Raw genomic sequence first — 21,978 nt, 5'->3', positions numbered from 1 at the left:
TCTACACTGTCCTCTACAGATAACGGGGAAGATGAAAAGCATTCTTGCTTCGCCCCTTCAAGCCAGTCCTTATCCTTATAAGGACGAGTTGATCTGCAAGTTGGTGATTATATTTGTAGATAGATTATGACAGACTTTGCATAGTTCTACCAACTGTAAAAATTTAGTTTTGTGAAAGTCATTAAGTATTTTATTTCTGAAGACTTCATTGGCATAGCACTTAACATGGAACTCTCACAGGGATCTTTCATAGCAGAAACATATTAACTAAACAGGAAGAAAGTGAGAAGTTCCAATAAACGTAATATCGAGTAGTGGGAGGGGTTATGTATGGAAGGATCGATAGTAAGCTGTGTGGCGGAGAAATGGTAATGACATCAGAGAAGAGATGGAGGGGATGAAGCCAGTATTTGCAGTTTAGCTCACTCACAGTAATAAAGCTGATACTGAAGGACGATGCGGGGAGTGAGTCATCCCAGGGAAGTTCCGGACTCCGGCCTTGGTTATTCACGAGAGTGGCTTTAGAATGGTTAATCAATGGAATGCCCTCGGTGAATATGAGAAGGAGGTCCTCGGGCTGCAGACTTCCAAATTCAACCTCCAACATTGAAATTAATTCTGGAAAACAAATGTATCTGCTTACAAACAAATAAAATAAAGAAAGAAAGAAATTATGCTTGCGTCTGCTGTAAAAAATTTCATCAATACTTGTTGCCACTGTACGTGAATATATTTTTATTAATTCCCAGTGGGACATAGAAACAGGAAGAATGTTTGCGCTTATTTTCAAAACTAGGCTTTGATGAAACGCATTTCAGTAGCGGGTAGTTTGTCGAGAATTTTCGCTCTTGCTCAACAGTTTAATCGCACTTCAGTTAGCTCGGGAGCTTGTATTTAATCAAACAGTCAGAGTGAGTAAGAAGTTAAGTATTTTTAAGCCTCGTTATCTGACAATTGATTAATAACATTATTAAAGTGACAGGCGAGTTGAAATGACTTCGCTTTGCAATTCGGTGAATTATTCATTAATATGTCAAAGGGATCCTCAAGTGAAATTGCTTATAGTTTTTCGAGTTTTATTATTTGCAGATACCGCTAAAAAGAGTTTCTGTTGAACATGTTTTGTCAACAGTTACATACAACGAAAACATTCTATATTAACAACTGTTACATATCCGGAATTGTTCGCTGAATGCTGTTAAGCTTAATTCAACACTAATTTGGTATCTTTGTATTCAACTAAACTGGAAATTTGTCAACTAACCACTGAAATATACACAATTTTTTTAAGATACATCGATTATACAATGCCCATAATATGAAACAAATTGCAAAATTGCCAGCGAAGAGGCCATAATCTATAAAATATGTTTGTAACTTTTTATAATTTTAATGCAGTAAAAAATAAATAAATTTAGAATTAGTTTTGAATGCAAATTAGTTTTGTATGTAGAGTAATTAATGTCTATTTAGGTCTCAGACATTATAGTTTGTTACGTAATATACTATTTTAACATGGTTACTTGCTTTTATTCTTTCACTTTCATTTGTAAAGTAGTTAAATCTTGCAGTGAACCTTGAAATTAGAGAGCTTTCTTTCCCTTAGCTAGAAGCCAATGGTATCTTGAAACAAGCATTATAAATAGCCAATTAGTTTTTATAAAATAGTAGTTTCGACAGGCGTGTTTTACTTTTTTATTGAGGAATACAGCATCCGCTATATGACATAAAAAGTATGTTTACCTTTTTTTTTAATTCCACTTATCAGCTGTTCTACAGCGCAATTCCTTTTACGCATGAGGGCGCCAAAACCTTAACGTAATACATTGAATCACGCCCTCTGCATTTGTTGACTGGCAAAGAACCAGCAGTCCACGCTGTGGTCATAATAGTACTCACCAGGTTCTCTGTTGCTATCAGTGAGACGCGTGCTCCCGCGAAGTGTAGTCTCGCGCATACTTAGTTGGAGACAGTTTGTCAGCGTGTAGTTGGCTGTAAGTGAGTTGCCATGACAATCCACGTGAAGCATGCCATATCGTCTGATGATGGAATAGAAATTAAAAAACTTGCGTAAAGTCAGATTTTACCGTTATCGTCTGACGTCATTTAGTATTTTGCATACAGAAGGAAATGGAAGTAGATAAAAGTGTACAAACGTAAGCTTCGTGGGAGATCACTATGGGTATAACGGAACGGCAGGTGAGACGCTAACAAGGAAATGTGCATGAACGAACGTCATCCGGGCGCCACGATATGGTTTATACATAAGAGGCTCTACTACGATAATTTAGTGATATGTGTTGCTTGACAAGTGCTTTTGAAGATAATTCAATTATGTATGCTTCGAGGCAAGCGCTTAGATTCCTGAAAGACTGCGCTATTCTTTTTTCTTATCGTTGTACTCTAATTCCTTTATCAGAACAAGGCTAACAAGCCCTCTTAATAGCCACTCGCTGTCAATAGTTTCCATTTTTGTTTCGTAACCGATTTCAATTAGTCATTTTTTGAGGTAGCCGCAGGTTTTCTGCGCAGAGTAGACTGTTGAAGAAGATGTTAATATCATGGATTACTATGGTACCAAAAGTGTTACTGTTTGTTTTCCTAGTCTCTCATTTACTGGATAATACCACAGGTGAGCATATTTCGTTAAATAGGAGAATAAATAATACATATTCCTCTCTCTTTCTCCCACCCATAAGAAGCTTAAGGGATACCCGAAAGTTTTATTGATTTAAAAAAAAAATAAGAAAAAAAATTAAAAAAAATCGCTTATAATTACTTATTGTAGGGTATAAATAATAATTGTTTTAGTTTAGAAATTAAAAAGTAATTAAAATAATAAATTAATTTAAAATGAAAACTCATGTTACTGAAATTCAGTGCGATTATGAAGTGCAATGCTGAAAGGTCTTCAATTTTGCAACTGTAATTGGGAAGGCAAATTTTCAAGCTATCTTTTGTTTGTACCCGTCATATTTTTATATGTAGATAAATATGCATATAGCAGAGTACAAGAATTCTCGCATTCGCTTAAAAAACACTGCCAGAAAAGTTATTCGCATCAATCATATATTTTTAAAGATTGTTCTTTCGTGTCGTGGTGTTGTCGTACGTTTCCCTGTGATAACCATATTTTAAGTGTTCTGTAAAGTTAGTCGTTTTTTTTGGGAACTCCTTGCTATTTCTAAAATAATCCTAAACATTCGAAAAAGGAATAAACAAGAATTAGATGCTATAAAGAAATAGTTGGGTGACATCTATATTAGTAGAGGGAAAAAAAAAACTAAACTCAGGAATGTCCAGAATTCTATGCTGCAAGAGATCCCCCCCCCCCAAGATAGTTATTTCCACTGAGAAATATATATCTCCGCCCTCCTCTTTCTTAATACTTTATTAGGAGTTAATGAGTACTAATCCATCCAGATCAAAGATTTGGCAAATATTTACCAGAAACCTATATTTGGACGAAGAGAATTAAGTGAACTGAGTGCATCAAAATTATATTAAAATTAATGTACATACAAGAACTCTGTGGATAGGAAAGTAATAATAATGTCAGCTTCACTATGTAGTGTTGAAATAATATCCTGTGTATACCTTCAGGCTATGAATCAAGATATCATGGCGTTTAACGACATGCCATCATTATTTTCCTTATTAATTCCACATTTTACCCTTCAATAAATAGATGCGAAGTAAGATAGTTCTCGGCCGAAGCTGTGTTATGGAGGACAAATATGTTGGGACGCAAAATTTTCTGTTTGCCTGAGAACTAAAGTAACCGGTCTTGAATGTTAAATATTCATTTAAATTCTACTCGAATTTATTGATATTATCAACATTAACGACCTTATCAACCAATTCATTCCAGCTACGACTTGAAACATTTAATTCTCCTGTACATTCATCTTCTATTTGCAAATAATACACCTTATATTCTTAATTGTCGTTCACTTTATTCAAGAAGAACTACATCTGTTATCGTGTTCAGATATTTTATTCCTAATTAGCTTGGCCCGCAAACCGCTACTCTTTCATCAGTCAGTGGCAATAACCAAGCCGCCAAATCACACAACTTGGGTGAATGGAAGGTAAAGGGAAGGTTTCCAAGTGAAAGTATGAAGAGGCCGCTGAAAGCATTCTCTTTGGTATTTTCTACAGGTTTCTATGCTCGAATTTGAATTTAATGAGATGCAATAATGCCCTTGCGGGAGAGCTAAGGTTCTTGACGTTCAGTTGCTTCTAATTACGATTTAAGATACTCCCCAGCGACTCTGAGTTTCGATGACGAAAATCTGATTTTGCACTTTCACATAAAAGCTAAAATGATAATAATAAAAAATGTAAAAATAAATATATTAAGCATATGGCGTTCATTTTGTTCGTGTATGCACAATGCAGCGGTTTTGCAACCGCTCGTGTGATATCACACAGTTTAGAGGACTCCCTGTACTTTAAATCCGGTATTGCTCATATCTGCATTCAAAAATGCGGCCGCACCAAGGTTTGTCCGATGAACTACTTACATCCCATTGTCGAATCAGACTGTCGTAAACATCATTGATAAATTTTTTGGGTTTTGAAATTTCCTGTACTGAGTTGTATGCAGTATATAATTTTTTTAAGGTATAACCCTTCAGTACATTTAGTACTCTGAATGAGTTAAGTTTTTTCCTTATATATATATATATATAAAGTATATATATAATCAGAAAGCCTTTTTCAAGGTACTTCATACCTCCGATATCTGGGCGGTACTCTCACGCTCGGCGATAAAATCATATATCCCATAAAGATATTAACAAACCAAATTCCGCTGAGGTATTCGAATTCACAGCAATTCGGCTGTAGAATGGATATGATATGCACTGACCAGCTCCTGGCTGCAAATATCAAGTAAAATTTAATACTTCAAAAGTGTAGGATGTTGCATCCTACACTTTTGAAGTATTAAATTTTACTTGATACTTTGGTGTCGTAAAGTAGTTAAAAGTACTTGGCAAAGGTTTATGTTTTTTTTTTTTTTAAATATTCTTTCCTTGATTACTTAATAAATACTGAAGTTAGTAATAAGTACTAAGTTATGTTTCCAGTAATATGCCTGAGTGAGTGAGTGCTTAGCAAATATTTCATATTTGCTAAGCATCCGATAAGGTAGGCATGAGTCATGACTACACTTCGAAAGAGGAAATAAGAATTGCTTACAACGAGAAAGAAACAAAAGGCTGTCTGAGATGTTATCGGAATGCCTATCTGTGAATGCAGCTAGTTCTAGAATTAAGAAGTCCAATGACTGGATTTATAATTATGAACGTTGGGAAATCTTTTCGTGTAGTATTTGTTGCACAACTCGAATAATAGTTTGGCTTCAGATGTTCTCATAAGAAATAAAAACTCTTGCGAATAATTTGTAGGATATTCCTGAATTTTGTCCTTTATTGGTTTAGCTTGTTACTGAAGATGTTATTTTTATCGATTTTTATTTATTTGTTTATCTGTTGGAAACATTACAACGATTCATTAATTATGAACATCCGTAAATATTAAGAAATTTAATTTGTGCGATAAACCTGTGGAATGGGCTATCCACATTATTATAAAATTTTTTCCTCTCTAAGTTAATGCATTTATTTCTGCAGACATTTGAATTGTGAAAACATAAAAACAGATCTCAAGGTTATTAAAATTTTAGAAAATCCGAATTTAATATTGGGAGATTTACCCAGTTCCTCCTTGAAGGATTGCTGAGCTTGTTTGCATAATAGCTGGTATATAAATTTCATAGCATATTTATGGATTGATTTTTATTTTCCAAAACCTATTCGTAAATAAATCACAACCTCTCCCTCCTTTTCATCCCAGAAAAAAAGTTTAAGAGCCTCAGTCGACTTTGTTATAATCAGCTGATGAAGCTTGTTTTTTTTTTGCTGTTCAAATCCTTTAATAGCAAACTTGAGAATCACGTGATGTTGATGTAATGCTTTGTTTGCTTGTCTGCGTTTTGTCACGCATATTCACACATCACAAAAACAGTAATAAATGTAAATATACACGCTAATAAACATGTCAAGTTCGCTTTTAATTCACGCAATGTGGGCTTAATTTAGTATTCTAACAGCTTGGATTCGATCTAAACTAAGAAGACAGCAGCTGTCACACTGCTATTTATGGAAAGTTGCATGGGGATGCTTCACACGCATAATCTCGTTTGCCTCATAAGATTTTGACAATAGAAGTGAATCATAATAAAGAAATGTGTTTTTTCTTTCTTTCTTTTTTTTTTTAGATTTCATTGTTTTTCTGGAATGCGGTGCAATCTGTATTTTTGGTTCTTAAACTGTTCTGTTAGATTCGTTTTAATCTTTTAAAAATCTAGTTGAATTAGCGTTAGTTTATTTTTGATTTATATATATATATATATATATATATATATATACAGGGTGTTCGGGATAAATTTGACATATTTATAATTAATTATATTTTTCCGTAAGTTACATGTATTAACACACACTTCTCTTCATTTAAAAGTTTGGACCCTTCTTCATTCATATACAAGATGTCAGAAAGGATGGATAGCTGGAACCCACCTGAATCATGGAAGAGAATAACTTGTATCATGATGATTCGTGCCCGCCATCAAAATAAGGATATTACGACTGCTGCCCAATGCTCCCTGAATACAGTAAAAACAATCAGGCATGAACTAGAGACTTGCAATGGTGACTACGAGGATGTAGCAAGAAGAAAGATCCCTAACAGACGATCTGATTGCGTTCGTACAGCAGAATTCCTCGCAAATCTGCAGGAACAGGTGTTGAAGAACCCTGGCATTGGAATTCGGGCTTTGTTCGTGGAGTTGCTAACTGTAGTCAAGCCCTGGATAACAAGGGTAGCCAATGGTAGGCCGTATGTATGGCAGCAGGATTCGGCCCCTTGCCACACCTCTGGGAAAAGTCAAAAATGGTTGTCTGAAAATTTCTACGACTTCACCAGTCCAAATGTTTGGCCTCCAAACTCCCCAGACCTTAACCCCATGGATTATTTTGTATGGGGCGCAGTTGAAAAAGACACCAATCGCACTTCCAGTAATACAAAAGCCCAGTTAATGGATAAAATTAAAACAGTTTTTGCGGCCCTTCCCAGGGAGACTGTAGCATCAGCTTGTTCGAGGTTCCGAAGCAGAATTGAAGCTGTGATCGATGCTAATGGTGGTTATTTTGAGTAAATCTTGTTGATAGTATTGTAATTAACTCTGCCTGTAATGTTTTTTTGTCAATTCATTAAATTTAATAGATACAAAGAAGATTTTCTTTTTCCTTACGAAACTGTCAAATTTATCCCGAACACCCTGTATATATATATATATATATATTTTTTTTTTTTTTTCCCTTTTTTTAAATCTAGTTACATTGGTTTGGTTTTATTCATGTGTTTTGTTTAAACAGCAGCATCGCCACCGCTATGACCAGACAGATTTTAACGAAATTTAGAATCGTTATTATTATTGTAGTTGCTCAATTTTAGTCTAATTGGCAAAATTGTAGGGAAGAAAACATATACAAACCGGACTCTGCAAATGATATAAACTATCTACACAAACCAAAAACAGCTCCGAGTTTTGATTGCTGTAATAATTATGGCACTATACGATAATGCGATTACGAAACATGTTTTTATGATTTGTCTTCAGTCAGTCATTTCCTTTTTTTTTTTTTTTTTTTTTTTTTTTGAAATACGAAAAGAGTGATATGATTCTGTATCTGTCTATTCGCAGTGTTTCAGATTCTTTTTTCTCAGACGGCTTGGTTGAATCCGATGAATTTTGGTATCGTGAGAATAATTTCAGTTTTTATTAAATTTTCAGTTCAGTTTTAATGTCTTTGTTGACATTAGAAATCAGATTACATCCATTCGGATTAACGCTTGTTTGTAACGGTACATATTATTAAAAACACTTAGCCATTATTGATCGACTACTTTACTTTTCTAGTCTCAAGGAATAGGACAATATCCTTCATCAGGAAAGTTAGTCATTGATTTAACTCATCTTACAAAAATTTTTAAGATCCAAATTCGATCTATTGTAACTCCGTTTGAGTTATAATATTCCTGATCTGCCGTATTTATTTTGTTTATTCAGATTCGCCAAGATATTTGCAAAATACAAAGCCTTGAAAACATACTTGTTTTATTAATTTAAATCACCGATGCCGCTTCGAAAGGATTCACTTGAAAAGAGACGTAAATTTCCAGTTTTCTTTTGTTCAGTGATTAACGCAGTGAAGGGTGCACTGTGGAAATGTCTTGCAAGATTTTCAATAAGTAAGGGAAGAATAAAAGGTTACAATTTATGCCTATCTGTATTCCATTCAAATGTAATGCGGAGATCGCTGTGAGATTAATGCTAAAATTACCGAACAAGTATTTATTCCAGTGTCTTAAAATAGGCGGCGACTTTTAGACAAAGTGTTGTCTAATATATTTAACTGCCTGGTCATATCATTTAATAAATTATGAAGCCAAATATAACCCGTTATATCATCTTTGATGAAATTTTTATGTATTCCATTTATACAGTGAACCTTCACTTTTTTTTTTTTTTTTTTTTTTTTTTTTTTTTTTTTTTTTTTTTTACGAAAAATAGCTAACAAGCGGAGCTATTTTGTAAAATTGTATCGTGGCAAATTCTTTCGTTAGACTTTGGAATACAATCCTTGCCCACTAGTATCCTATTTCCCGACATCAGATGAGGTGAGAAATCGCTTAAATATACATGTTCAGCACAGTCAGGAGAAGTCTAAAATTCCAGCACACTGTGAATACTCTTCGCATCATCATCATCAGCAGCACACCACGTTCTTGATCTTTGTAATGAAACAGACAGAAACCCGACCGCTAAACTTCCTCCTGTTTTCACACATTACTCAGCGCGCTTCCTTGTACACCAGATGGCCCGGTCCGTCTGGCGCGGAGGTTGGACGGGGAACCACCTGCCCCCGATCAAGGTTAACGGCAGAATAGAAAGGAAGGCGTCGAAACCTGTTTCAGTTACCTTGCAGAGACTGGCGATACGGAAGGGTGTTCGTGACCGAAGCTTTCCACTCTCCCCACGACACAATTCTTGTTTGACGTGTGTGTGTGTGTGTGTGTGTGTGTGTGTGTGTGTGTGTGTGTTCATTGAAGACTGTGGGAAATGGAAGAACTCTTTGTTGTCCTGTTATAAAGTCATTCAACTTCGTCACACTGTCTTTGAAACAATCGCACTTCTTACTTGACAGGCAACTCTTTTTTTTTTTTTTTGCAGGTATGTTTCACATATAATTGGGAATAATAATCAGAATTCCTTCCATCTGTCCCAGTAGTGAGCAGTTTTTTCTTGAATAATACCACCACTTCTCCCCTCCCTGTCCTCACATCAAACTATTAAATATATATTTTTCACTTGCTAGCAAAATAGTACCATATTTCATAATATAGTCAACATGCATCCGTATACATACATTCTAAATAAGACTCGCCATAAGAAAAATCGTTATATTTCATGCTTTTTTTTTTTTTTTTTTTTGCTTTCGTGCACATAAAAAAAAAAAATAAATAAATAAAAAAGTGAAAGTAAAATAAGAAAGGGGTATTAAAATAAATCAAAATATACATTTTAAAAAATCCACAATTTTATGCGCCACACGGAAAAAGTTAGTGCGGCATAGTTTCCTTCTCTCTCTCTCTTTCTGTCTGTTTCGTCGGAATAGCTAGCTTGTTTTTCTACAAGAAGTAAATTATGTAGAATAGGCCAACAGGACTATATGAACAGCAAACTGTCCTGTAATTAGACACTGTGTAAGTAATCAAAGCAGAAAGCGAAACATGACACTGTGTGTATGTGCGCGCTTCCTGCACTTCCGATGCGTGGGTTAGATGAACACGCTGTCATTATGTAATACTGAAGCGCCCCTATAGTGGCTATCAGCGTACAGTTGATATCTGTCACGTGTACTTGGCTCATTAGTGCGCAGTACAGTGAGCCTTACGAGTGCCATAACAGGCACTCGTAAGGCTCGTCAGTGTGCCGTAGTTTTTAAAGAAAATTAGATAGTAAGAGCGCGTGCGATTTTGCTTATAACTAGAAGTAGAATTTAACCACTTAGCACCTAGCTGCAATTCCAACCGGATATCTGTATGGTTTTCTAAGAACCAGCAGTGGCGGGGGCGGAACATATGTTCCTCTCCCGTGACCAACGGAAGTTTATTAGTTCTGCTGGGAATGGAACTTGGAGCTGCTGCACTAAAATACTTCCTTTTTTGGCGCTGATTTCTCATTGATTCAGAACTCCGTTGTGCACCGCTTGAGAGAAAGAGAGAGATTACTATGGCAACTAACGAATAGAAACTATCGTAATTTTTTTTTAAATGTCTCTCTATAGTGTCGCTTTTTCAGGCAGCGAACCTCCGTAGCTCAGTCAGTCAGAAAGACATGGGTTCGATTCCCGTCAGTGACGTGAGGAACCTTCATCTTTCGAAGAAAGGCGAGTTAGCCGGTTCATACGGAGGTAGGGGGATTTTTTCACCCGGAAACTCGGGGGAAGAAATGAATGTCGCCCAGCCATGTGCTAGTCCTGAGTCCGGATAAAATTGGGGGGGGGGGGGGGAAGCAATGGGAGCTACCCTGTAAAAATCTCACCAGGAACACCTTGTGAGCAATGCCTACAAAGTCACCTACGGTCGGAAACGACTCAAAGGGAAAAACCACCAGTGTCGCTTTTTATCTTTGGTCCAGCGTCATGAGTTTGAAGTGTTTTTCATAAACTTCATACGAGTCTTTCCTATTCATTTTTCATACGACTCTCTCCTATTTTGCTACTACGTAGTAGAGGGATCAAAATAATATTTGTTCCCTTGCTAGGAATGTGTGTGTAAAGCTGTCAAAGAGCCTATTGATATGTGTGCTTTTTGTTATCGGTGTTGTTTGCGATAATTTTGACAGCTATGCTTGATGTGGTTAACCTTCAAAGCCGTTTAACGACCCACTTCCCCGTCATCTAGATCCGCCTGCGGTACTTCGTAATTGACACTATTAACAAGGTTTTCGCGAATAACTCTCCCACCCAGGCATACTTCCTCTCTTACTGACAGAGCAAGTTATTTGAGGTTGTATTTTTGTACGTACAAGAATTTTTCTCTCTGGGATGCAGTGTCAGTGACAACTGGTCTCTGTTTCGAGGTTAACAGGTTTGTATCCTGCTCTGTAAGACTTAAAGAACATTAAATGCCACACACACACAAGAAACAACAACAACAAACTGAAATTCGCGCAACTGTCTGAAATCTCAATTCATTCCAGTGAGGTAATGCAAAATACAGGTTTCTCACTCCACAGTTATCAACTTTTCCTGAATTGGCGGGAATTTCCTGAATATGAATCCATGCACGGTTTATTTTAAGACGAATATGACAAAAAATAAGCTGCCCCGTTGTCCTATTACAATTTTTGTAAGTATTTTTCTCCCTTTTTTAGCATAGTTTTCGGAGAGAATGCTGAGCTTATTCTCAAGACGTTATCGTGTGTGTATGTTACTGATATTTGGGATTTTTATCATTTACACTAAAGAAAATACACGAATACAACGGGAAAAAAAAACAGAAATAATTTGAATTTTCTTTGTGAGGATGTATTCAGAAATAAATGTTGTATAATTAATATACAAATGAGCACGGACATTATATAGTAACTAAAGAAATTCATAAACGTCTCTTCTGCTGATCACTACTCCCCCACCCTCTTTCTCTCTTCCCTAAACTGCGATTCAAATTAATCACTTTTATCTGGGAATTCCCAAGGGATGGTAATTTAAGATCAGTGTTATGTACTGATCATTTTTGAAACTGATTCCCTTTGAGCTCCGCTATCGACGTGGCGACGACTTTCTTACATAAGGAAGAATTGCCGCGTAGCTAGTGCAAAACAACGATTGTAGTGCAGTACTGCTTAAAGCAAGTGATGATGAAACTGTGGTGAGGTACAATATTTGTTGGCACACCAATCATCCATCGAAATATACGAAGCATTTAAGTGCATCACTGAAATACATCTCTTTTGCAAGAGAAGAGAAGAGAGCAATATGTAAGGGAGAACAAAATATCCTGATTTTGCTCTTACTGTGAGTTTATGGTACGGTCAAATCCCAGTTCAACATTTTTCAGGCCGGCTTATTTACCTTATTTACACCTCTCTCTCTCATTTACTGTACTAACACAAAATGTAACATTTATTTTCATGAATAATTTATAATTTTCATAATTAAAATACATTTTATTGGACTATAAATTAAAAGAAGTACTTTAAAGTACTTAGAAGCACACAAAATTCGTAATTGCGAAAATACGAAAATTCGTAATGTACAAGAGAAAACCTGTGGTTATGCACTACAAAAAAAAAAAAAAAAAAAAAAAGAAGTAGAAACGGAAGGCTGACATTTACTACCCTTCGGTTTGAAAGAGCGGAGCACAAATGCTAAGATACTAGGAATCCTTACAAAAGCTTTTCAGTGTGTTGGTGAATAAGTATAGAGGTAGTAGTTCTTCTTCTCAAAAACACGTTTTTTTTTTTTTTTTTTTTTTCCCCAGCAAATAAAGCAGACAAACCAGCCAGCCACATGCAATTAAACCATAATATACTGTCTTCATGACCTTAATTACTTCTTGAATAATTCCGAAGCAACCCAACCCAACTCAATCGCTGTTGGAATCTAAAGAATGAGCGTACGAAAAGATCCTTTAAAAACTAAGTCCACTTAAATAAAACTTATCCGGATTGAAATAAGAGAATATTCGAGGACTGGGAATATTCAAAGTAATATTAGTTGATTTAATAGCTGATCAGTGGCCCTTTCGAATCCTAGATAAGGGATCCGACATATCCAATCCTAAGATTCCAAATTCTCTATACTTAAGAAGTTGTATACAAAAAAAAAAAAAGTTTAGGTTGGAAAAAAAAAAAGCTTTATTAAAATCCTATTTCTACAGTGTAGAAATAATAATAATAAAAAAGAACTTTCAGATTCAACACTGCACTGCTTGTAGGGATAAATTATAACAGAGAGAGAGAGAGAGAGTGAGAGGACTAATTTTGACTTTGTATCCGAATTTAATTATTCAGGAGATAGAACCTGTTATTTTCGCTTTTCTGATGCATTCAAACTTAGCCATTTTTTTTTCTGGTTATGTAGTTTCGCTGTTATATCTGATATCTTTAAGCTATATCTTTAGAAACTTTTCTCAGTTTCTCTAGGAAAGTCTGTTTGGTTAGAAGACCTGGGTTCGAATCTTATTAGGATGCGAGGCTTTCCTTTCAACTTAACGAATAGGATTCTTCTGGCTACAATTCTGAGGTTGTGTGGGTTTTTCTTCTAGAATCACAGATTATTCTTTACCGGAAAGGCATGAATTAGCTGGAGAGCATACATAGTTCACGTGATATAATTGTCTTATGGCCTTAGTTTCCTCAATTATGCATTGTCTGGATTCACTTGCTTGCAGTGGAGTTGGAAAGTTGAGGTGTGGAGTGACGAATTGCACTCTTCGCTTCACATAGATGTGTTTGGATATGGCAACTGAGAGAAGGATATTTATTTATTTATTATTTGTTTAATTATATGTATTTTACAAGAGTATACGCCTTTTTTGTTCCAGTGTAGTATAGGCAAAACGAAAACGTTTCTGACAGTGCTAAACGATTCAGTTGAGCATCAGTATCATAGTGTACAAAGTTCTGAACACGTGATTTGATGAAATGGAAGAGGAAAGGGTTAGACCAGCCAGCACAATGCCTTGATCCGACAGAGCTGCAACGTCAGCTGAGGACGAGACCAACAGGTCTAACTTCGCTACAGGGAATTGATTGCCATTTTTTTTTGAGAAGGATTGAGCCAGAATATGTGTGTTGTTTATACATTTAATGCAAGTTCACTCCAGAGACTCGAGTCACTGCAACTCTAACAACCATCCAAATAGGTTAAATTTGAGACCTGCTTTAAGACTATTTCTAACAAACATTACACCAAACATTGTTAATTTATGTCATTAGGTGCAAGTTCATATAAATTATTGAATGATTTATTTCTAGAAGAACAGTTCTATTACTGTATTATTTGTAATAGTATGTACCATTATGCACTATAATGATATGCATCATATTACGCCTTACGCAGTGTAGACATACTCATTCATTGTGGAATTTCCGTTCAGATAATTCTTATGTGATGATAATTCCCTTTAACAGACGCAGATTGAACAGTGGTAGATCGAAGGTACATGATGGGGAGGGAAACGACCCTGGAAATTTAATTATTAGAATTACTTTACGTGAGAACAGATCCAAGAGGAGCGTTATTTTTACTTGAACAGTATAGTATAGAATATGAAAACCGAAATTTGGGTCATTCCTCCTAAAACAGACAGATTGATGGTGAACTGATGATAGTTTCATTTCGCAAAAGCTGGCAAAATTGGCGAAAACACATGCATTTAACAAATATAATATACTTCATCTCATAACTTTAGTTAATTGGACTTTAAAGTTAATCAAACAAGACATCAACATTGATTAGTTTTTAAAACTAAAATAATCCGAAACTGATACACTATGTAAATGGCATAACGTCAACGATATTAGTGACTTCAGTAGAAGAGTTTGTCTGGTGTTTCTAAATCCTACGAAACATTAGTAATGATAATTATTAAACTAACAATACTGATAGTGTGCAATGTCGATAATCTTCTTGATTTTAGAAGAATCGTTTCTATCAGGATGATCGCGTTACAAAAATCCTACCTGACAACGATAAAAAGATTTTATAACTCGGAGCAATCGCCAGGAACAATGAAAAATATGAAAGAGATTTCAGCACTGGACAACCGTTGCAGAACGATTTTTTTTTTTAAATTGATATTAGTACAATTCTGTTAGATGAATGTACTTAAAAGCAAGATAGTTTGACTCTTGAACAATAGGGAGTCTTGTGTTCCGAATCCCAGTTTCAACTGTTGTGGTAACTGAACATTAAGTCATTCTCTTTTCGTATGGAACCATATTGACAAATTTTCTCAGTTTAGCGCAATCAGAAATTACGACTGGTCGAAAGAATCCCATGTGTGCGACTCGAGGAACATTTATCATGTTTTTCCACTGAGTCCGGCATCATGTGATCTGTCCTTCAAAATTTCTGTTCTTCAGCGTTGATCTTTCAATGTTGGGAACAAATAGAAGCCATCATCGGCCGCGATTAGCTTTAAAATACTTTGCTGCGGGCTTTACACATTCAAATGTCTCTTCCATGTCTGAAAATGTTTCTGGAAATTTATCTTCTGAAAGCCTCTTTATTCCATCCCTTACGGTGCAGTGAATATTTTATAGATTCAAAATGAGGTCCGTCCTGTAAAAATGTAGAAATCTAGTTCACAAAGAAGTTGAGAAATTAAAGCGTTGTGGTACTTTGAACTGATGATTTTTTATTATTCATATTATTATACAGGTATCTCCATGGAGCCAGAAGACCCATCACGGGAGACCCTTTATTCTCTCTCTTTCTCTCTCTCTCTCACACACACACACTAGGCATTATTCACATAACGCCTGTCATACCTCTCCTTAAACTCCCAACCACTTCGGGCAACCCATTTCACACATTCACCACTTTCAAGTGAAAAAATTTTCCTAAAAGCAAAAAAAATTGTTCTTCCTACAATGTACAGAAAAAAAAGTCATCAATGTCCATTCTGTAAAACTCCGTTAATAACTTATATGCTTCGTTCATATCTCCTCTTTTTGAAACCCACAAATCTTCAATCTATAATGCGCTTGAGTTACTCGAGGTGAGCTAGAATCACTTCTCTAGAATCTTTGCACATACACACACTGTATATATGAAGAGAGAGAGAGAGAGAGAGCATATTTTTTCTAAATATATAGTTTAGAATATATACAGAATACTCAGTTGTTAAATTTTAAACATTTAAAAATTCTTTTCGAGAACCGATTCCTGAAATCAATAAAAAGGGTAACTGATATACTATCTCAGATCTACAGGCTTCTAATTTACTCTACAGTCGGTTATTTTATTTAATTTTGTGAATTCTACTAGTGCAATAATGTAAACTTGTAGTACATTCGTATTAACTTGAAAAAAAAAAAAGTTCTTCATGGGGTCCTAGATGTATAGTTACAGGTTAGATCATCTGGAACCGCCGCTCTTGAGACCAAAGAAGGAACACATGTCAAACCACTTTGGCCTTCTGTAAGTAGATTGGTCTTACACTGTGAGAAATATCGTCTGCCACACCTAACAGACTTTCACATTCATGTCCATGGTGAGATGCGAATTCACCCAGCCAGTTGGAGAACAGACACGCTGGCCCTCGGCGTGCCCGCATATATACATAAAAAGCATAATAAAAACAATGAAACAGCATCGGATAGATGCACCTATCCGATGCTGTTTAATTGTGGGTTACAGACCCTCTTCTGCGATGCTCTACACACCAGCATAGCTGATATGAGCTAATTATTTCACTTTATTAACAAATTTTATTAACAAAACATTAAAAGGAAAGTAATTGAAACGCCACTTTTCCTGAATTTTCCGGACAAGTTTCGTAATCATTGCTGTATGTGCTCAGGAGTAACTGTGGTGCGGACACACACATTTTAGACGCGTATTTTGTTGGAATCAATCTACATGCACTAGCAATGACCATGAGATTAGTCAGAAAATTTTGCCACAAGAACGTTGTGTCAGTAATAATCCTTTACTATTATTTCTATCATTAAAAAAAAAAAAAAAACAGTTCCTCCTAAATAGTGATGCCAGGAAATTATTAATTTGTATGCACTGATACAAATAAAAAAATTAATTATTAATTAAATTTATCTTTAGTTTAACAACAACTGAATTCATTTGAGAATGCATCACATGCCTCAGATACTGTCGTAAATCAAGAGCGCTGAAATTTATTTTTAGTTTATAACTATTTTTAATTATTGGAAGTTTTTTCGCCATTTGGTTAGACTATAAATTATATATTTCGCTTAATCCTTTATCCAAGCGTAAGCAAAGTTTGCGCCTAAAGTATCTTCAGGACTGGGGCAACTCGTGGCAAAGGTGGACTAAGTTGCCTCAGTCCTGAACATACTTCAGGCGCAAACTTTGTTTTTTTACACTTGGATAAAGGATTAAACTAAATATATAATTTATTTTTCATTATTTCTGAAATGTTCGAAATTATTTAAAACGGGAAAATTTTATTTATAATGAACAATTAAATTTCTACGAGTATATGTAGTATATTTTCCTAATTCTGGTTTGCTCTGTCTAATTGTATGTGTGCGCGCGTGTGTGTGTGTGAGTGTGAGGGGGGAATTATACTTTAAGACATTTTTGAGAGCAAACAAAGCAAAAAGTTTTGTTGAGCACTGAGATTCAAATCAAGTTTAAAATTATATATATGGATAAGCGTTTGTGTATATGTACCATCAGACTTTTACTGTCGTTAGAAATAATATGCAGTCTAAAATTTCAATTATATGCTTAGACAGGCTGCACTAAGTGGGTTTAAAAATCCTGATTCTGCTCTAGAGAGACCTAACTTGAAACCCTATTTTAAGCCGTTCCGAACAAGTAGAGTGATTGTCAACACTGGAAAACAAACATTATACAATGTGCCTTTCAACCAGTAAAAAATAAAATTGAGCATCACATCATATTATTTTTGCCGGTTATTCAACTTTTTTTTTTTTTTTTAAAGTGCTCAAAAAAAGGGGGGGGGGCGGCGGACAGGATAAAAACTCAGAAGTGAAGAGAGTATGGTTCTGTAGTTTGCCGTTCTATGGTGAAGGACCTATGTTCCGTCATATAGGACATAAAGCACTAAGCAGGATAAAATTACCATCTAAAGCAGGGGTCGGCGGCCCACGAGCCGCATGCGGCCCATAAAAGGTTTACCGTACTTACATGGCATGTGGCCCGTATGTTGAATTATTTCGATAATACATTTTATAATATGAATAATAAATTAAAAATAATTTTTATGCCTATACTTCGTGATATCGCCGTGCAACTTGGCGAAAGTCATCATGAGTGGGGATAACAAAGGCGACCTTCATCCGACGACAACCGAGATTTTGGCACACTTTTGCAGTGGCCAACTATGTCTGTTGAAGAAACATATGATGGAAGAAAATCTAGATCATTATATATGTTGCAAATCTGCATCTACAGTTGGATGACAAACACAAAAGGAAACTTTCGTTGGTATTATTGAAGATTTACAAACGGAATTTTCAACAAGATTTGTGGAATTTCATAAAAATAGCATCGAAATGCAATTATTTTTGAACCCTTTTAATGTCGACATTGATGACGTACCAAACCAACTACAGATGGACGTTTTGGAATTACAACACAATGAAATATTAAAGAACGCATTTTCGTTAGAATATATCTAAAACTTTTATTGATGCTTCCAAAAAATTTGAAGGATTAATTAATTTCGCAAAGAAGATGATAGTCGCATTTGTAAGCACATACATTTGCGAACAAGCATTTTCTGCCATGAGTTTTAGAAAAATTAAATTTTCTTCTCGACTGACTGATGGACATTTGCATGATTCGATTCGAATTTGTACCTTAAGTTATAAAGTGGATAGAGATAATTTGGCTAAGGGAAAGCAATCACATTAAGCAGGGAGACACACATATTGTGATGCATAAACTATATTACTTTGTTTACGTGATAATAATTTTTCATTGAGTTTCATTTTTATGTTTGTTTCATATCTGGTACTCTAATAAATATTTCTGTGTTATTTAAGGTAGGTATCATTTCTGGGAAAATTCCCATTTTACTCCTCTCAACAAAAATAGGCTAAATAGCCATAAAAATAATAATCTGTTTTTTTCAAGATTGATAAAATAAAAGTTGATAACTTAAGTATTTTTTTCACTCACTATTTTCTCTTAATTAAACGCTTGCGGCCCGATTATTAAAAATAAAAGCTGAATGTGGCTCGCGAGTCAGTAAAGGTTGCCTATCCCTGATCTAAAGCTTTAACGATGCATAAGATACAAGGAAATAGAACAATGGCTGCCAACCTGTAGAAGGAAGAAGCAAAGGCGTAGCTAGGGAGGAGCGAAGGGGCAGTCCGCCCCGGGCGGCACTTTGAACCTTTCTGAACTTTTGCAGTTAATTCTAAAATACAGTCTCGAGAACTCAGTTCCAAATATTGTAATACTACTGCGAATTTTCCTCACAATTGCTGTAAGTGTTGCTAGTTGTGAGAGGAGTTTTCTCAATAAAAAGATTAAGAATTACCTACGTTATTATGAAACAGACTTCGCCAATATCATCGACGATTTTATTAACACAGAAAATCAAGAAAAATAACATTTTAGAATGTTGAAATTAAAGTTTTACCTTCCAAAATAAACATAGTGTTTTAATATTCAAAATTAAGTGGATATTGAATACCGCATTATTTCTTAGCCGAATAGGAACTCAAAGATTGGAAATCTTGTTGGCTCTATTTTCAGTAATAGTGTTTTAATTTATTTCCCTATACGTCGTTTTGACTTTTTGTAGTATTTTTGGTATGTATTGAGAGGGACGACAAAAGCTCTAGTTACACCACTGGAGAGAAGGCACTTGATTGAATGACAAAATAAACAGGAGAGCGAGGGAGATTTGAAAGCAGATCAGACTGGGGGTTGGGTACTTTGGTCACCACTGAGATTTGAACCGATCATTTTTTGAATACTTTCGTATAGTGAAGGATGTAGAACAATAATTAGGCACTAGATAATCTAAAACGAGTAGCGTAGTTCAGGTTTGTTTCATTTCATACATAGTTAAGCAAGTTTGAGCGCGGTTAGTAGTTGGAAGGAAATCAATTGTTCGATGCTGTTGGCACACTCTTTCTCTTGATGAGTCTTTACTCCCTGGAAGTGTCACATAATAATAATAATATATATATAGAAACTAGTCGTATTATTCTTATTAAAATCTTTATAAGTTATCTCGGTTTTTAATCATTAAATCTATGTTTTTAAAATGTATCACAACAACCGAGTAAAAGCCGATTATCACACACACACATATATATATTCGGATTCCGCTATTTTCAGTTTCAAACAAATGCATCTTTTACGTTGAGCAACCTTTTCATTCCCAGTCTCCCAGACTACACATAATTTGTTCCTTGCACTCAGGCTATTTGTTTTAGACCCACTGTATGCTTCCTCATTGGAGAGGCATTCTATCGAGGATCGATGAGAGATTATCTGCAATGATATTCTCCAGTCTGTTTGCGAGATAGCGTCCAGTTTAAAGGAAAATACGTATCTGTGTATTAACGTCGTTAAGTTAATACACATGTTGGATGGGTATTAAGTCCTGCTCTAATACCAAACATGGTCCTTTTTTAAACCACTTCGGGTTCCAATAATCTTATCTGTGCCAGGCAACGAAATTCATCGATCGCATGAAGGACTTTTTTTTAAATTCGCCCTACCAATGACTTGGTTGTCATCCTAGTAAATTTTTATAAGTTGTTCTTATTTTTTATATTATTTCTTTATTTGTTAATTTTTTTTCATAGTCTGGAAACCCTACTTCAGAGGTCAAACATGGACCGTTTTCAACAGAGTGGTGATCGCATACTTGGGTATACTTTCGGTGTCAGATGAAGTTCATCTGACACCGAAAGACATTCACTATTCATATCTGCAACAAGATTTAGATAGAATGGGTATATATCCATTTAGCCAACGAATCTGGCATTTACTCCATCTCTTATGCCACAGTGCGATTTCGAATCCAAATCCAAGAAAGCTAATTCGCCAATAAAAAAGAATAATAGAAATATTTTTTTTTATTTCATAGAAATGTACCTCAACTCAACATCGATGACATTTTCTAACTCAATTTTTTTTTTAACCCCAAAGGACGCACATTACACGTTTTTTCGACCGTCTTACGAGTCACAAACGGTGCAGTAGTTACCGAACATATCCCCGGAAGAGACAGAACTGATTTCGAATTATTTTGCATACAGAGGCTGCATAAGTACATTGCTAGGAGGGACTGTTATACGCATGAAATTCGCCCATAGGTGGTAAGTGGTAACTGCCTCCATGTGACACCAACACCTTGCTGTTTTGCAAACTTTAAAGTAGCATAAAACCATGTTTGGTCTCCACAACAAGCTTTTCGGCTTATGTCACCCTTAGCCCACCCACGATCCGAGTGTGTAATATGCTTTCAACGATTCGTGGGCGAAACTGCCACAATTGAGTTCCTTATTATCACAGAATAAATGATGCTAGCTTTCTTGTGTGTAGCATTATTCGCAAACCGAAAAAAAACGTAATTATTTTTTAAAAAAAGATTTTTAAATACAAGAAAAACATGATTTTTTTAATCATGCAGAATCAGTCGTAAATGGATAAGAAATAATTCGTTCATATTCACATTACACATTATAGTATATAACAGGATTTCGTAAACTGTCTCACCGAACCATAGGGTTCTAAGAAAACTTGTAGGCATCTCTAGCGCATAAAGACATTCATAACTTGTATTAGATGTGGTTTCTGAAAGAAAAAAAAAAATCAGTGAATGAGAAAAAAAGCAAATTTTTATGGAATTATTTCTACAATAGATATGTTACTTTTGTAATATCGTGCATCATATGTCTTCTTGATTAAAATGTTTTGCAATTAAAAGTTTATTATCATAATTTCTTTCCAATCATTTCTTATGAAAAATTTCATAGTGGTTCCGTAAAAAGAAATATTTTTATGTAGGGTTTCGCAGTCTCAAAAAAAAGAAAAGTAATTTAGTATTTCTTTACTACAAAGACGTATGGAATGAAAACCAACTTGACTTTCACATTTAGATCTTGATGCTTTACTTTGCATTACAGCACAAATA

The 21,978-nt window shown here is 35.2% G+C and overlaps 1 protein-coding gene across 2 annotated transcripts in view; it reads left to right on the top strand.

Annotated features, from left to right (window-relative positions):
* The first annotated feature begins 1,899 nt into the window (after positions 1-1,899).
* Positions 1,900-21,978, top strand: part of LOC150109870 (uncharacterized) — an 84,262-nt gene continuing 64,183 nt past the window's right edge. For both annotated transcript variants that reach the window (XM_090397085.1, XM_090397078.1), the window contains exon 1: positions 1,900-2,632. In XM_090397085.1, coding sequence (XP_090253211.1) covers positions 2,551-2,632 — 82 coding nt within the window. In that variant the 5' untranslated portion in view covers positions 1,900-2,550. The remainder of the gene's footprint in view (positions 2,633-21,978) is intronic.

Source organism: Typopeltis vanoorti, chromosome 1, assembly GCF_054136105.1.
Source record: "Typopeltis vanoorti isolate ZY-2024b chromosome 1, IOZ_Tvanoo_1.0, whole genome shotgun sequence".
NCBI lineage: Eukaryota > Metazoa > Arthropoda > Arachnida > Uropygi > Thelyphonidae > Typopeltis > Typopeltis vanoorti.
The sequence above is the reverse complement of the archived record's forward strand: the minus strand, read 5'-3'. Positions and strand labels throughout refer to the sequence as shown.